Raw genomic sequence first — 18,564 nt, forward strand, 5'->3', positions numbered from 1 at the left:
GCAGGAAAATCTGTTTCGCATCAGCATGGCCCTGATCTGCAGATTTAGAGATCTATACTTAGATGCAGAGATTTCATTAGACAAACAAGAGTTTTTTTGGGGGGTGGATTTTTTAAGCACTTTTCCAATCAGATAACACAGAGGTCTACTCAAAAGGGGGGGGGGGCCTCAAACAAACAAAGCACCTCAAACAAACAAAGATTATTTTGGATATTGCTGCTGCCACCCAATCTCTGTATGTGATGAGAGGTGGGCCAGTTTCCTTCCCAGCCACCTTCTTCTCTCCTCACTGTGCCTGAATACTAGATTTTTACACGCAGCAAGGGGGGAAATGGAGAGGAAATGGGGGGGGGGGAGCACAAAGGCCTGCCTCCAATCTCACTATACCCAGAAGCACCGTGATCTAAAAGCAGTTCCATGAATCAGAGGACTAACTGAATAGTACATTCAAACAGTCTTCTGCTTGACGAGATACAGACCTTTTCTATGTGAGCACATGCAGAGAGATCCTGACAGGGTATAACAAAGCCCTATCTTCAGCGATTAAGCCTTGCTGAATCAGACCAGTGGATCATTTAGTTTTGGAGGGCCAACAATAGGGCACAGAGGCCAAGACTCTCCCCTGACATTGTCCCCTAGCGCTGACATGCAAGAGGTTTAGCGCAGCGAATGTGGATGTTCCCTTTTAGTCACCACAGCCGATAGGCTTGACCCCGAGTGCATTCTCACCCACCACACAAGTACTTTGCGCAAAAAGAAATTGACACATGGAACTCACTGCCACAGGACGTGGTGGCAGCTACAATTCAAGGGGCTTGCTGTGTTGGCCTGCAGCAGCAGAACAAATTTTGAGTCCAGGGGCACCTTTCCAACCAACAAAGCTTTATTCAAGGTCTTAGGGGCCAAGCCCGTTGCATTCAGGAGTACAAGGAGTGCTAGATTGGGGGGAGGGGGGAGAACTCTGCAGATGGCCTCTCCCTCCCCCCAGGACCTGGGTAAGGCAGTAGGCTGGAGCCCTCCGGGGCAAGGAACTCACCGGGCTGGCATCTTGCAGTCCCTGAGCCTCAGAGGGAAGTGAACGGAAGAGGGGGTGGTCAGGGTGGGAGATGGAAGGCGATTGGCTGGCCGCTGGACAGACAGGCAAACTGGTTGGAGGAGGAGGCACTCAGGGGCAGGACAACTGCCCTGAGTGGGTGTTTAGCACTGAGTGGCACTTAAGCCATGAGACCAGTTCCTCCTCCAAAGCCTTGCCAGAAATAGTAAGTGGAACAGATGAGCCTTTGTGTGCATGCACACTTCTTCAGATACAACGGCACTGAAAGGGGCTGCAATCACTTTAAACACCTTTTTTTTCTCACCATTGGTTTCAATGGTGAGACTTGACAGCTTGAAGAGGGGACTGGATAAAGTGGAGCAGAAGTCCATCAGTGGGTATGAGCCACAAGGTCTGGCGGAACACTATGTCTGGGGCAGGGATGCTTCAATTCTTGGCACATGCGGGGGGCAATAGTGCGGGGGTCCCTGCTGGTCAGAATCAGAGTCCCCAGAACTACACTCAGCTATGTCAGTGTGGGAATTCTTTGCTCAATACGTGATCAGCCTCCCAGGCTACTGCTTCACCATATGCTTAGAGCCCCCAATGGGAACACTTAAAGCAACTGTTTACCTACCAGTGGCAGAGGGAGAAAACAGTTACTGCAGGGCCTAGGAGGTGGGCAGACGGCTGCCACATGGGCAGGGCTGGGAAAATCCAAAATCCAGTCCGCCTTTGCTGTGATCATCCCATAACTCTGGCGCAAACCAGGATTGGAAGCAATCGGAGACAAGACGGAAACCCACAACAGGTGCACATGTGTGACAAAACACTGAAGCAAGGAAAAAACCTACTACCCAACAGCATAGCACTCTGGGCAAATAACTTGGGTGAGCGGTAGCTGGAGCAGAAGGCATCCCTTCCTAACACAACACGAGGTTTAGTAGCTGTACTGTGACCAGCAAATGCATGTACTATCTTAGCCCGTTCTCCTAAAGCAAGGGTAGTCAAACTGCGGCCCTCCAGATGTCCATGGACTACAATTCCCATGAGCCCCTGCCAGTGAACGCTGGCAGGGGCTCATGGGAATTGTAGTCCATGGACATCTGGAGGGCCGCAGTTTGACTACCTCTGTCCTAAAGGTTTATCAGTTACAATTACAAACCCAGCTGCCCTCCCTTTCTTCTTACAGAAATCAAGATTCCCTGTGTGTCTTGTGGGAGTTTACAGGTGCTTATTTGCTTGGATGCATTAAAAACAATCCATCCGGAAAACAAGATTAGATAAATCTGAACATGCATTACTCCAATGTAGGCTATACGATCAATTCAGGGGAGAACTTATACCTTCCCTACAGAAGGAGCCCAACTCAGAGGCAATCACAGACATGTTGTCAGACAAAAGCACAGAAATAACTTCTGTTGTGGCCAGATTTGCTTGGAGAGCAATCAAAACAAGGAAGAGCTGGCTGGATTCGGAGCAACTTAGGTAGAGAGTCTCAATTGCTTGTGAGTTTTAAAACCAGAATGATTCTTATAGCTGGAATGTTTTTAAATTTTATATTTTAGTTATCGATTTTTTTAAATGTACCTTGTTAATGCCAGATGTTTTTATGTATTTTGTAATTTGACTACTGGTCAATAATAAAGACTAAAGACTAAATCCATCCAGAACATCTGGCATGCCATCATACCCAGAGATGTTACAGCATCCCAGAATCCCTGCTTCCCTTTCTACTACCATGCAATGCTGGATGTTGTCATAACATGTCAGAGAGAATGTCCCCGCCACGCACAGGTACAAACGCTTCCCCCTTTCCCCCCAAAACAGTCAAAAGAAATTCCCCATGGAAGATATACCAAACATTTCAACAGCTGCAACCACCAGAAGAAACAAAGAGATACTGGCATTGGCAAAAGCTCTTTTCCTCCCCCCACCCCACCATTTCCCAAAGTCAGTCACTTTTCTTGTGACAGACAAGACTAGATGGCCTGTATGGACTAGATGGCCTGTATGGCCCCTTCCAACTCTATGATTCTATGATTCTAAGCTGTAGCTCACCCATTGAATCAGAGCTAGGCAGACCCTTTTAAGACCATGACTTCTGACTCGACTTTAGAAGGCAGTCACTAACCAGGGTGGTCAAACCCGCTGTCACCGCAAGCCACGGCTAGGATGAAAAAGGAAGCAGGGATGGACAGAGCGAGGGAGGTCTGAACCCCAGGGATATGCTCCACTAGTCAAAGGAGCAAAAGAAGCCATCCCCTGTTAAAAGGGCATCTTCCAACAAGGGGAGGTTCCTTCCACCAGCAGTAACTTTGTTCAGCTGCTTCATACCAACACGGTGACCCTCCTTAACTTAACAATGGATGGTGCATAATTTCCTTTTTATTTTGACTGTAGGGACTCCTTCATGACCAACAAGGTTTCCCTTCATCAGACACCAGTAGTAATGGAGTTTAGACCCTGAAACTCTTGCTGCTTTTTAAGGTGTTACTGGCTACCCTCTGAAGCGATCTGCTTTAGGACATTTTTATCCTTTCCTTCATCCAGGGATGGTGACATACAGTGTCTGCCTCACCCCCATCACCATCGTTAAAAAAAAAAGAAAAACCACCACTAACTCCCACGTCCTCTGAGTTAGGTTACGCTGAACAACCAATCCAGTAAGCTTCAAGACTGAGTTTCGATTTGAATTCGGGTCTCTCCAGCCCAAATCCTGCAATCCTTCCTCTGCACCCAACTGGCTCCCCAGTTCTACAAGTGCTCTTGGTATAGATAAATGGCCCATTCCGCACACAACAGTTAATGCACCTTCAATGCACTTTAGAAGTAGATTTTCCTGTTCTGTACATCCAGCTGCAAAAGCACATTGGAAGTTTATTATCTTATATGTGCGGAACGAGCCAAAAGGAGCCTCTGGGAATTCACATTTGGTTGAGCAATTCTATGAATCCTTTTCAACTTTCTTAAGCGTTAGGCAAAAAGGAGAATGTGCTTACCTTGGATTCACATTTCTTGTGGCAGGCATATTTGCAAACTGAAACAGAAAAAGAAACAATAAATTTAAAGGAAAAATGTAGAATTCTACGCACACACTTCTATACCCAGTCAAAAACCCCTGTTTCCTTGAATAGATCACCATCACCTTGGTGATATTCATAATGCAAACAAGTCTTACCTTTTCCATTGGCATTTTTATTCATAGTATTCTGGACAGCTGTATCCTTCTGCACCTCCTCTGGCTTACTACGTAATTGTTAATCTCAGAATTGCCTTTCCAGAGAATTTGCTAACATTTGCTGGCATCCAGTAGAATGAGCCAAAGATTTGCGGCTGGGACAGATGCCTCCTTCGGCCTGCCACACTTAAAATGCCACCAAAGCTGCCTGTTCAGTTTCCTGAAGACTAAATGAGTCACAAGTTCTTCCTGACTCTCAAATGACCGTGACTGGTGTGTGACCACATCTCAATCCAAAACTCAGATTGCTTTCACAACACCCAGAGCATTAAGCAACCTGTTAAAAAAAATAAAAAACACCCACTCTGCAAATCCACAGCAGATAAAAAAAGGATGACACAATTGACAAAACCCTTGGTTTAAAGTTTAAAAACACACACAGAAATGAATACCCTACTGCCTACAAATGTGTTCACAAAGCAATACCAGCAGGACTGACAGATTGCACCAGGAAACTGCAAATTAGCACAGCCTAAGATTTCTTGCACCAGATCTCCTGGCATGCAATGCCATTAGAGGATGAGAGGAAACTGAGATTCTTCACACAGTGGCACAAGAATGGGCATGTTAGATCAAACCAAGATGTGAGTGATAAAGGGGGCTATTCCCAGCACTTTGTTCCCAAGAGCTGCTATATCAAGGTACACTGCAGCTGTACATGGTGGATCGGTTTAGCTGGCACAGCTGCTAAAGGTGCCACACTGCAAGTTCAGGTCCACTAAGTAGGCTGAATCTCCTGAACGGGAAGGGAGGGAGGCCTGATACAGTCCCCTAGTTCTTTTTGTTTTGTTTTGTTTCTGAAATTTTATTATTTGTTGTTATGTAAAGCAGTGGTCCCCAACCCGCGGGCCGGGGCCGGGCCGTGAAGGCCTTGGTGCCGGGCCGTGGCTCCTTCTTCCCTCCCCCCCCCCCCCGAAGCTAGAAGCTCGCCAGGCCGCAAGCAAATCGGCCGCCAAAGCAGCCGATTACCTCGCAGCCCGGCAAGCTTCTTATTTCGGGAGGGGAGGGAAGAGAAGCTTGCCAAGCCGCAAGCTAATCGGCCGCTTTAGCGGCCGATATGCTGGTGACCCAGAGGGGCCGGGAGGGGGAGCCGCCGCCGCCGGCATGCCGGCGGCGCAAACGCGCATGTGCAGACTGCCGCGCAAACACGCGTGCGTGGCAGTCCGCACATACGCGTTTGCGCTGGGGCTGCCGCGTGTGCGCGGGCCCCCGGGCCGCCCTCTCCCCCCACTACGCCGCAGCAGTCCGCAGCGGGCAAAAGCTTGCAGACCGCTGATGTAAAGCATTTACAGAAAGGTAAAAGAGAGAAAAAGAAAAACGACCAGCTAATAAATAATTATTAGTACACAGTCTATACATTGTCTATGCGTGTATACCATACATAGTATAATCTGATATTATCTCAAGAAATATATAGTCAGTTCCCATTGCATGTTAGTCCTAACCTAAGTTACTGCTGTCTTTCTTAAGTTTACAAAAAAAATGGAGAAGAAAAAAAAAAAGAAAACGAAACAGCCGGCTAGCAGAGTAATCATTAATCTACATAAAAACACAATCCATTCTTATCTTGGAACGTACGTGCTCAATTCCCATCGCTTAAATTATAAAGAAAAAAAGACATTCAACTTACCAAATAATTATTGATACATATTATTATTATTATTATTATTATTCGATTTATTCCCTGCCACTCCCTTGTGGCTCGTGTCGGGTTACAACATCTTAAAACCCCATTAAAATCCATTAAAACCACGACTACAATTCAACATTATTAATTAACTAACTAGCTAGCATGGCAAGATCGGCTAATCACTTCCCCTCCCACTACTGACAGGTGGAGGGGGGGATAACAGTCCCAATCCGGATCCCAGATCCCGGGGGGGCATAGGTGTTAGCCTTGGCCTCAACCGTAGACCTGGCGGAAAAGCTCCGTCTTGCAGGCCCTGCGGAACGATGGAAGACCCCGCAGGGCCCGCAGCTCTCCCGGGAGCTTGTTCCACCAGGCAGGGGCCAGGACCGAAAAGGCCCTGGTCCTGGTCGGGGCCAGGCGTGCTTCCCTAGGGCCGGTAGGTATATGAAGGTATAGTTTGCCATCCTCTTTTAACATACATATCCAGTTCCCATCACCTATTAATCCTAATCTAGAAGTGATACCATCTTTCTTAGCAAAGTAATTGTTGATACATATGAGAGCATAATCTGTTATGAGAATATATTCTATTATTGTCTTAGGTAGTATAAAGTCAGTTCCCTTCATATATTGGCCCTGACCTAAGAGTTACTGCTGCTGTCTTTCCCACAGTCCCCTAGTTCTTAATTCAGATGAAACTGAACTGGTTTTGGGGGGGGGAGATTTATATTCCACTGCTCAAGAGGAAATTTCATTCAGGGGAACAGTGCAAAATCCAACTCAAGTTGTGTTGTCTGCAAAACTCATGCAGCACTTGAAACAGGACAAGGCGTTAAAAATTAATCCCAAAGTTGAGAGAGAGAGAGAGAGATGTGTGTATTTGTTTCCAAGGTGATGCATTCGTTTAGCAATATTTCCAGAGCACTTCCCCTAGCCTGTCAAAACCACAGGGATATAAATAACAGTGTTTGCATTTGCCACCATCCCACCCACTGTTTCCAAAGTTTCTGTTTCAGCACATGAAAAGCTGTTGGGGGGGGGCATCAGATTGCCCGCCACTGCAGTGCCACAGGCTCAATCAGGATTTAGCCCTCACAGCAATTTTGAAATGGCCAACGAGAGCATGAATGCCAGTAAAGGCTTCAGTATCTGTAATAAGAATGCATTGCAGTCCTTAGCTACAGTTCTGTTCCTTTGCCCAGTCTTAAGAGTGCATATTCCATCCAAAACTGAAAAGTCTAACCTGCCAAACAAGCAAGTTTGACACACACACCCCTAAGATGCCACTTCACAGAATCACAGAATCATAGAGTTGGAAGGGGCCATAGAGGCCATCTAGTCCAACCCCCTGCTCAACGCAGGATCAGCCCAAAGCATCCTAAAGCATCCAAGAAAAGTGTGTATCCAACCTTTGCTTGAAGACTGCCAGTGAGGGGGAGCTCAGCACCTCCTTAGGCAGCCTATTCCACTGCTGAACTACTCTGACTGTGAATTTCCCCCCCCCCCCCGATATCTAGCCTATATCGTTGTACTTGTAGGTTAAACCCATTACTGTGTGTCCTTTCCTCTGCAGCCAATGGGAACAGCATCCTGCCCTCCTCCAAATGACAACCTTTCAAATACTTAAAGAGGGCTATCATGTCCCCTCTCAACCTCCTTTTCCCCTGGCTGAACATTCCCAAGTCCCTCAACCTACCTTCATAGGGTTTGGATTCTGTGATTCTATGATAAATAAGCACTCACAGGGAGTTGAATAGAAATAGCTTGAGTCATGGTACTTCATGGCAACATTCAATCCATTTACAGCAATCTTCTGTGGCTCACACAGTAGCATGGACTAATCAGCTACTAATCAGCAAATGTCAGCTTACAATCAGCATCAGCAAAAAAGCTGGTTTCCAGTTGAAACCGTCTTCAACATGAATTCCTATAGCGTAAATAAATTTGCTCTGCAACGAACGCAAGGAGTTTACACAACATTCTTGAGCACTGTTACAAATAAAAATCCCAAGAGCTAGAACTAACACAGCTAGAACTAACAAAAGAATGCTAACATGTCGGCTGGAGTCAAAGACATTTCTCACGGCTTTCAGCTCAGAAAGTCCAACAGTGGGGTTTTTCCTGCTTATTGCTGTCACCGTGTATTCCGTTAGGGTATGGTTGAATCCCAAACATGACTTCTGCAAGAGAGTCAATGGTTCCTCTTAGAAAACACAACACTTTGGTCCTTCAACCCAACACACCACAAAGATGGTCAAAGCACGTTGGATAACAACAGCCTCTTCCAGAGCACACAACTTAGTTTGATGTGTACAGGAGAAAGAACAACTGCATGAAAAAAATGCAAGACTTACGCTCAAAAGACGTCAAAAAGTATTGTTTACCAAGCTTTGGCATTCTTAAAATCACCGACAATGCAGTTTGCTTCTTGGCGAGACTAAGGCTTGAACTAGATGCTGTGCAGTTATATCAGCACACCACCAAAAAGCATCACAGTTAATATCTCTCTGACTGGGATAAGCCCATTCAAAATATTCCAGCAGTTTTAATGAATGTCACTCTCCAAATGGCTGGGGGGGGGGGCGCATTCCACACATCGACTCTCTTGTCACGTCATCCAGGCCTTGCCAAATTTGTGTTTTAAAAATTCTGGCATGAGTTCCAAGAACGACCGTCTCATCTCTTGCTTGCCAGCAGGGAAGCTAGAGGAAAACCTTATTTGGTCAAGTTACAGTGCCTTCCCTCCCAAAAAGTCCTTAAAATAATCCTGTGAAATTCTCCAATCAGATTCTGTTCGGGGAAGTGTCTTAAAACACCTTACAGGAATTTTGCTGCCGGTGGGGGGGGGGGGGGGGGAGATGGATGAGTATAAATAAATACAACTTTATTTCTCCAAGCTGCACAAGGCTCAGGGGAGGGGTTTACATCATTCCATAAAAAACAATTCTATGATCATCCCTAAAATGCGATTGTATGACAAAACACAAAGTCAAGAGGGTGAAAAATTGCAGTGCTGCTATCTTTTCTCAAGAAAAACTAGATTCAGGTGGGACGCCGTATCGGTTTGAAGCAACAAAGTTTGTGTTCAGGGGCACCTTGAAGAATAATGAAGTTTAATTCTAGATATGCTTGGACACAGTTTATAATCTGAATTAAACGTTGCTGGTTTTAAAGGTGCCACTGGACTCAAACTTTGCTCAAGAAAATCTGATTGTCTTAATTTTTGTCATAGAATCACAGAGTTGGAAGGGACCTCATGGGTCATCCAGTCCAACCCCCTGCACTGTGCAGGACACTCATATCCCAATCACACATCCACTGTCACCTGCCACCTCTTGAGCCTTCACAGAATCAACCCCTCTGTCAGATGGCTATCCAGTCTCTGTTTAAAAATCTCCAAAGATGGAGAACCCACCACCTCCCAAGGAAGCCTGTTCAACTGAGAAACTGCTCTAACTGTCATGAACTTCTTCCAGATGTTTAGGCGGAATTTAGAATCATAGAATCCTAGATTTGGAAGGGACCTCCTGGGTCATCCAGTCCAACCTCCTGCACTTTGTAGGACACTCACATCCTTATCGCTCATCCCCTGTCACCTGCCACCCCCTTGAACCTTCACAGAATCAGCCTCTCCGTCAGATGACCATCCAGCCTTTGTTTAAAAATCTCCAAAGATGGAGAACCCACCACCTCCCGAGGAAGCCTGTTCCACTGAGAAGCCGCTCTGTCAGAAAGTTCTTCTGGATGATTAGACAGAATTTCTTTTGAATTAATCTCTTTTTGAATTAATTTCATCCCATTGGTCGTGGTCCATCTCTATGGGACAAGAGAGAACAACTCTGCTCCATCCTGTATATTAGCGGTCCCCAACCTTTCTGAGGTCAGGGGCCGCCTCCGGGGGTGAGGGGAGAGCCGACGGCCCGGGTGCCACGCAAACACGTTTTCGCCACCATGTGGCGCTAACACGCATGCGCGCAGTTGCCGTGCATGCACGTTTTTGCCACCAGGGGGCACAAATGCGAATGCGCAGCAACTGTGCGCATAAGCGTTTGCGTCGCCAGCATGCCGGCGGCCGCGCCTTCCTCTTCCCTTCCTTCTCGCTGTGGGGGGGGGGAGGCAGGCGCAGCTGCCGGCGGCCCGGTATCGTGGCCTTCGCGGCCCGGAACTGGGCTGCAGACCGGGGGTTGATGACCCCCGCTCTACATGGCATTTTAAATACTTGAAGATGGCAATCAGATCCCCTCTCAGTCGTCTCCTCTCCAGGCTAAACCGACCAAGCTCCCCCAACCTTTCTTCGTATGTCTTGGTCTCCAAACCCCTCACCCTCTTTGTTGCCTTCCTCTGGACATGTTCCAGTTTGTTTACATCCCTCCTCAACTGTGGTGCCCGAAACTGAACACAGTATCTGCATAAAACTATTTTTTAAGTTCTATATTAAGGAAAAAATGAATAAACACACTTCTTTTTAATAACTGGAAATTTTTAAAGAGTTGATAGTTTAGCTATGTTTTTTAGTGCATTAACACAAATGTACTATTTTCAAATGCATAGTCTTGTCACTGCTCTGTGACACTGTTCCAAAATGTAATTCTGCCAAATTGCTCTTAATCATAGGAGGAAAAAGAAGAATGCCCCCCCCCTCCGGCAACAATCCAAAAGCCCAGCAAACTTTTGCCAAAGTGCCCTCGTGTACGAATAAACATTTTTAAAGGGTAAACTGGACCCCACACTAGGATTACGAGCTCCAGGTTCAGAAACACCTGGACATTTTGTGGGGTGGTGCCCAAGGAGGGAGGAGCTGACGTATTTTCAGAATTAAAACGCTCAGCAAGCATGGACATGGATACTCTCATTTTATTCCCTACCTTTCCACTGTGTTTTGAGGATATTGGAGCTTCTTCAAATCTCACAAGAGGTCTCCCAGTGAGAAGAGCAGATATGGGGAATGAGCATTGCTTCATATCCACTTGGTCACCACTACTGATCTTCCCCTTAAATAGACATCCACACATTGGAAGCACTGGTGGTGTTCTAGGTCAGGGCCCCCTGAAGTGATGCCCACAGGCACCGTGGTGCCTGCCAACACTTTTTCTGACCTCTGATTAGCTGTGTGGATTTTTTTAAATCATAGAATCATAGAATCATAGAGTTGGAAGGGGCCATACAGGCCATCTAGTCCAACCCCCTGCTCAACGCAGGATTAGCCCTAAGCATCCTAAAGCATCCAAGAAAAGTGTGCATCCAACCTTTGCTTGAAGACTGCCAGTGAGGGGGAGCTCACCACCTCCTTAGGCAGCCTATTCCACTGCTGAACTACTCTGACTGTGAAAAACTTTTTCCTGATATCTAGCCTATATCATTGTACTTGTAGTTTAAACCCATTACTGTGTGTCCTCTCCTCTGCAGCCAGCAGAAACAGCATCCTGCCCTCCTCCAAATGACAACCTTTCAAATACTTAAAGAGGGCTATCATGTCCCCTCTCAACCTCCTTTTCTCCAGGCTGAACATTCCCAAGTCCCTCAACCTATCTTCATAGGGCTTGGTCCCTTGGCCCCAGATCATCTTTGTCGCTCTCCTCTGTACCCTTTCAATGTTGCTTTAACAGCAGCTGCTGCTTCAGCACATGGATCTACACGGTGGCCATTTTCAAACTGCCTTGGTATTGCTTTAGAAACTGGTTGCCAATTGATTTCTTCTGTTATTTCAGACTGGCCCATTTTAATTACTGGCTACCAGCAGAATGTTTTGATCTGTCCAGACAAACCTGCTTGTGCCAGCCTAGCCAAAGCATGGCTGAGCTGCTCTTGAGAGAAACTGCTTTCTTCCAGTTTTCACTTCTTCATTGCACATCTGAATCACTGCCGTGTGCTGTTTAAAATGTGCATTGGACTGCCTGCAATGCTGTCTTTTCCCCCTCCCTTTTTTGCAGCGTGATCTTCCTCAGGTTTTTTTTTTCATTCTAAATGATACCACTATGCCGCTAAACCAATGCAGCACTTCAATGTTATAGCAGCACTACTGAAATGCCTTGATTACCCTACATTCTCCTACAAATGGACTTGTTTGGAGGGTCTAGCAGGCAAGTGCAGTTATTGTATACCCTTGACCAAAAAACTCTATCTGTGATGGCCGTCCTCTTCCACCAAGCGTGCAGCTTTGGGGGGGGGGACGCTCACAGAGTAGTAAGAGAGGTGGGGGACACCCGCCTACCCAGCCAGATCAGCCGAATCAACTCTGGCAATCAATGGGATGACAGATGTTGCAGCCAGACTGTCCTCATGTCCAATGCCTTGACTCAATTGGTTTAGCACTATAGTAGCACCAGGGGTGCTACTTGAGCCTCTTGTGGTGCAGAGTGGTAAGGCAGCTGTCTGAAAGCTTTGCCCATGAGGCTGGGAGTTCAATCCCAGCAGCCGGCTCAAGGTTGACTCAGCCTTCCATCCTTCCGAGGTCGGTAAAATGAGTACCCTGCTTGCTTGCTGGGGGGTGAACGGTAATGACTGGGGGAGGCACTGGCAAACCACCCCGTATTGAGTCTGCCATGAAAACGCTAGAGGGCGTCACCCCAAGGGTCAGACATGACTTGGTGCTTGCACAGGGGATACCTTTACCTTTAGCACCAGGGGGCAGGGGGGAAGCAGCACTGCTTGAAATTACCATAGCGCTTCAGAGACAGCACTTATTAACAGAAGGAAATTTGCTGTATGAAATACCCATACTTTCCTGCTTTACTCAAAATCGGGCCAACAACAAGCAAAATTCAGATTAGAGCAGTAATGTGAAAATCGCCTGTGCTACTGAAGTTAAGCTGCGGCAGCCATTTTAAGGCAGCCATTTGGTTGTTGTGCTCACCAGGCTGTGTGAGAATTCCAAATGTGCCAACCTGCTCAAAAAAGTTGGAGACCCCCTCTCTGTTCATGCTAAAACGATGGATCTGGGCCACCACTCCACATGAACTGACTCTGGAATCGTCCACGAGGGTTCCTTTTTCTCAGAAATCATCAAACTGACATAAAAAGGGTACCCCAAAGGCAGAAATCTGAACTTTATTGTCCCCGACAACAGTATTGCAAATCTGTGCATAGAGAAGGGCTATCCCTCGATTATATAGGCTGCAGTCCTAAAGACATTTTCCCCCTTGAGAGCATGATCATCAATTAATAAGGAAGGGGCTTGCTTCTAAGGAGAACTGCTTTGGTGGGCTCCTCCCAGGCCTTTCTCTGTCTTAGGGGAAACCACAAATCTGTTTCGCTGCCATCGTGATAAATGGGCAGCATTCCTGCGGACACAAATACTGTTAAAACATTCCGTTTTTACCAGACGTGGGAGGCTTGAAAAGTAAAACTCATGATAGGCAGTGTTTTTATCTGCCTTCATTTCCCTTGGCCAAACATGGTCTCCCTGGAATAGTTTGCAGTTTCAGTTCTGCACTGGGGGGAAGGGATACTTTATCAAAGTGAAGGAGAGTGAGCGCTAGCCGCCATGGCTGCATTATAAGAGGCAAACTGCTAGCTCTGAGTTGGGAAAATACCTGGAGATTTTGGGGGGTAAAGCCCGGGGAAGGGGAGGTCTGGAAAGGGGAGAAGGGTACAATGTCTTCCAAAACATCCATTTTGTCCAGGGGTGCTCCCCTCTTTCACCTGGATGACCCCTAGATTACAGGATGGGAAATAGCTACAGAGGGGCAAGTTGTTAGTAATACCTAACTAGGGTGTAAACTGCACGGAGCTTTTATTCCAACCCCAGATCGATTCAGTCCCTGCCCTCTACACAGAATGCGATTTCCGTTTGGATTTTGGCCAATTTAAAATTTCCTTCTGCAGCAAGAAGGATTGATCCAGTGTGACCCTACCTTTATTTGTGCGATATCTCAGACTGCTTTTAATCCTGAATATCCATTTGGGAAAGAACGCTCCATGGTAGAGAACCTCTGATAGGCTACACCTGGTCATGTGACACGCTTGCCTTAAAGGAGAAGCCCCTAATTTCTCTCAATTTCTGTTGGTCCTGGATTTTTCCTCCCTCCTCTGCCTTTTTCAATCCTCTCCCCCACCCCTCCAAGAAAAGAAAGAGGCTCCCTGCCTGGCTCCTCTCCCCCCCCCCCTTCAAGAAAAGAAAGAAAGAGGCTTGGCTTCCTCCCCCCTTCTGAACTACCCTAACCACATGCAGAAGACTTTCCTGTTTCAATGGGGGGGGAGAGGAAGAATCGAGTTCAAAGCGATCTGAATTCAACAGGATTGACAATGGAATAAAGAAAGTAAGTACAGACTCTGCCTAGGTTCCATCGGTGTGAAGGGAAGGAAAGATTGGTAGCCTGATATTAGTAGCACCCTTCCCGGAGAGTCTACTGTCTCAAAGTGATGTATCCCAGTAAAGATAGGAGTCTATAAGTGTGTCAGTCCCTGAAATCGCACCAATCTCACCTACAGAGTTCAGGCAAGACTGGAGACCTGACATCTGGCCGGACTTCCATGTCCGGTCCGCTCTTTGAAGGCAGACTGTGTGCCTTTTTGCATCTAGATGCATTTGCCAACTATCCCAATGTCCACTTTCTGCCAGACAGTGCACTGCAAATTAATATTCCAGATGTTAGGGAAGAACATCTATGTTTATGCTGACTATAAACTACCACTCAAAACGAGGTCTATCTACTAACAATTTCTTACAACTGGAAATACCAGGGATTGAACATGGGACTTTCTTCATGTCAAGCAGATGCTCTACCACTGAGCATGCTAGGATATATGAGCACACAGCCTGCAAAGAAGAGCCTCTTGTGGCGCAGAGTGGTAAGGCAGCTGTCTGAAAGCTTTGCCCATGAGGCTGGGAGTTCGATCCCAGCAGTCAGCTCAAGGTTGACTCAGCCTTCCATCCTTCCGAGGTCGGTAAAATGAGTACCCAGCTTGCTGGGGGGTAAACGGTAATGACTGGGGAAGGCACTGGCAAACCACCCCGTATTGAGTCTGCCATGAAAAAGCTAGAGGGCGTCACCCCAAGGGTCAGACATGACTCGGTGCTTGCACAGGGGATACCTTTACCTTTAGCCTGCAAAGAAGGGGGGGGAGGTTGTTGGAAAGGACCCATCCTTTACTTCCATCTGTAGCACAAGGCTCATGGATTGGGAGTTTTAAAGTTTAACCATCCTCCGCCCACTCTGGCAATGGTTGTTTCAAGGTGTGGAAACTACCACGAGCTCTTCCAGTGAATGTCCTTGCCCAATTTGGCCATGTGCCCCACTGAGGAATGGAGCTCCAAGAGCTACAGGAGGCATGCTGAAATTCCACCTGTGGTTTTCTAGCTACGGATTGAGCATCACTCCTCTAAGGAACATCTGACTCACCTCCTAAAAACCACAGCTCTGACCCCAGAAGGATCTCTTAGTGGCTACCCAATTCAAGGGAAGTCCACATTCCTTAACGATTTCCCACTGAAAACCTGAATTTGTCTGCCAAAGAAATACCACCCTGTGTGTACTCTGATAACTACTTTACAGTCCTCATGTGTCATTATCAACTGCTGTTCCCGCTCAGAAAAGAGGTCATTTAAAACCGCATGGTAGTTGTTTATGCCGAGAATACTCTTAATGAAATATAAACAGTGCGCTCTCCCCACGCTACCAGCAGTACATAATAAGCTTACAAAACCAATAATTGCAGCCCTCAGGATACTTCAAGATGCATAGATTAAAGACTCGGGGAATTATCTACTGTCAGTTTCATTCCTCTGGAACTAGTTTTGAGAAGGCAAATGAAGATTTTTGCATATTCCAGAAAGGTCACATACCAGTGGGTTTCAATGCTTTTTCCTTCAAGGAACCATCTTGACATGGACTTATTTGAGAGTCAGTTTGGTGTAGTGGTTAGGAGACTTCTAATCTGGCATGCCGGGTTCGATTCTGCACTCCCCCACATGCAACCAGCTGGGTGACCTCGGGCTCACCATGGCCCTGATAAAACTGTTCTGACCGAGCAGTGATATCAGGGCTCTCTCAGCCTCGCCCACCCCACAGGGTGTCTGTTGTGGGGAGAGGAATGGGAAGGCGACTGTAAGCCACTTTGAGCCTCCTTCGGGTAGGGAAAAGCGGCATATAAGAACCAACTCTTCTTCTTCTTTGCCAGAGAATCTCTGCATATTTGCTAGGAAACCCTATACATGGCTGAAATTCTGGAAGGTATTTGGAGATGCCCACTCTGTTCCCACATTTTCTTTTAATGTGGGGCCATCATGTGCACCGAAACAGGGATAGACAGATTATAATTCATGGTGGGTCATAGGCGGGTGGACCAGCTACTGCAGGGTTGGCTAAGCTATGGCTCTCCAGATGTCCACGGACTACAATTCCCATGAGCCCAGGCTTAGTGGCCTGCATAACTCGATGGCCCAGGGCCCAGGCTAACTCGATCTCACCAGATCTTGCCAGCTAAGCAGGGTCAGGCTTGATTAGCATTCAGATGGGACACCACCGAGGGAGTGCAGGCTTGCTACGCAGAGGCAAACCATCTGAGACCTATTCCGCACAGGAGTGGCCATGTCGGGCCACCACAAGGAGTTTGCAACTGGGCCACTTGCCCTGCCACTTCCTGTGTCCCCATGGAGGACCATTTTCGGCAGTGGACCCAATCCACCCTGGATTTCTGCCTCCACATGAAGCAGCCAGAGTGGAAAGGTTCTGCCACACTGGGGGGTGGAGTTTTTTGTTTAGGGTTCTTTTTTCATTTCATGTAACAATGCAATCCCACCTCTGTGAAAATTTTAAAATGCCCCAGTCAGCTCCACACCACCTTTCCTTCCCTGGCACTTGGGTATCTTACAGCTGAAAAGATGAATACAGCAAATACTTTCTTCATCCATTAAAAAAAATGCTAATTCTATGGAATTCCCATAAAAGACAGGAATGCTGTTTCCTCTGGGGAAATGCCTGCTACATGAGCAGGTGACATCACTCCCTATATTCATAGAGAACAGCCACTGGCCTGCAAGAACCTTGCCTTTGGCAACCAGTACCACCTTGTTCATCCTCCGCCACTTCTCATGATGAAGACTTAGTCTCCCTACAGCACCCTCCCTTCCTCCATTGCAGTTCCCCCATCTTTGCAGCTGAACATGGAGCTTGACTTGTCCCAGTTTTAAAGCAACGTCACATTCAGTGGGGCTCACCTCTGCACAAATTGCCTTGGTGATCTATCACTTGCTTGCAGGTGTTACAGACTTTGGCTTTCTTAACGGTTTTGGTCTTGAATGTATGAGAACACGAAGCTAGCTCTTCTACCTGGGAAGGAGAAAAAGCAAATTTTAGGGAAAAGCTTTTTAAAAAATTACCTATCCTGACTTCCCCCCCTCAAAACAATGAAGAAAATACTGAACCGACAATGTTTTTCCAAAAGGAACTTAAAAAAAAATATCTGTTACAGCAGTGGTCCCCAACCTTTTTATCACCGGGGACCACTCAATGCTTGACAATTTTACTGAGGCCCAGTGTGTGTGTGGGGGGGGGGGGTAGTTTACTCCTCTACTCTCAACCACTGCCCTAACGCTCTCTGATCGCTATGGTAATGTTTAAACATCCCTTCAAAATAATATACAGATGCCACAACAATGAACATAAGGAACATTTTATTTTCATGGAAATTTTAACTCATGACAATGACAAATCAATGGGAACCCTGAGCTTGTTTCTCTGCAACGAGATAGTCCCATCTGGGAGTGATGGGAGACCATGACACCCGAAGTGTGTTGTAAAGGACTGGGGGGTATGAAGTAAAGGGCTGGGGGGAGAAGGTATCCTTTGCGGCCCACCTCCAATTAGTCGACGGACCACATGTGGTCCGAGGCCCACAGGTTGGGGATCGCTATGTTACAGTACCTTCATAGACAATTTGATAGATAAAAGTAAACAATCTCTTGCAAACAACATGCATTGACAATTTTGCAAACACAATTGTAGTTATGAGTTTATTGTAGTGATGAAGAGCAACACCCCTCAACAACCAAGATAATGGTTGAAAACGGGACATATCCGGAACCCGTTTTGGCTACTTCTGAACTGTTCAATACAAAGAATATGATGCAAATATCTCGTATAATAAAATCCACCATTTTATTTCATTTATAATTGCATAATACACAGAAAACTGAATAAAAGAAGAATTAGGACAGCCTTTATGTTGAACTTCTCAGGCATGGCCAACGTGCAGCTTTGCACACACATGAGCATACACCATAAAGATTCTTTAAATTGAATCAGACCCCTTGGCCCATCAAAGTCAGTATTATGTACTCAGAGGGGCAGTGGCTCTCCAGGGTCTCAGGCTATGGCTATCACCTCCTACCTGATCCTTTTAACTAGAGAGCCCGGGGATTGAACCTGGGACCTTCCACATGCCAAGCAGGCGCTCTACCAGTAAATTACAGCCCATCATACTAGTCCAGGGGCCAGAGCTTTACCATGGCTTTCAAGGTGGAAGTGCTTCGTGGCATGCATACTTAAATGATGTAAAGCCATCTATAAGAAGAGAAGGGATGTAGTTTATCAAACCTTCTACAAATGCCATGACATTTTATGAAACCCATTAGAGCAGGGGTAGTCAACCTGTGGTCCTCCAGATGTTCGTGGACTACAATTCCCATGAGCCCCTGCCAGCAAACGCTGGCAGGGGCTC

General features: G+C 46.7%; 1 protein-coding gene across 13 annotated transcripts in view; it reads right to left on the reverse strand.

Annotated features, from left to right (window-relative positions):
* TNS3 (tensin 3) overlaps positions 1-18,564 on the reverse strand; it is a 258,750-nt gene that overhangs the window by 163,586 nt on the left and 76,600 nt on the right. For 6 of the 13 annotated variants that reach the window (XM_077303191.1, XM_077303190.1, XM_077303189.1 and 3 more), the window contains 2 exons: positions 17,063-17,174; positions 4,036-4,073 (listed from right to left, as the gene is read on the reverse strand). In XM_077303191.1, coding sequence (XP_077159306.1) covers positions 4,036-4,073; positions 17,063-17,174 — 150 coding nt within the window. Of the gene's footprint in view, positions 1-4,035; positions 4,074-4,214; positions 4,375-8,258; positions 8,373-17,062; positions 17,175-18,564 lie in introns of those variants that run through there. The other 7 variants (XM_077303196.1, XM_077303193.1, XM_077303197.1 and 4 more) reach the window with 5 other exon arrangements.

The sequence above is a fragment of the Paroedura picta genome, chromosome 11 (genome assembly GCF_049243985.1).
Source record: "Paroedura picta isolate Pp20150507F chromosome 11, Ppicta_v3.0, whole genome shotgun sequence".
Lineage (NCBI taxonomy): Eukaryota > Metazoa > Chordata > Lepidosauria > Squamata > Gekkonidae > Paroedura > Paroedura picta.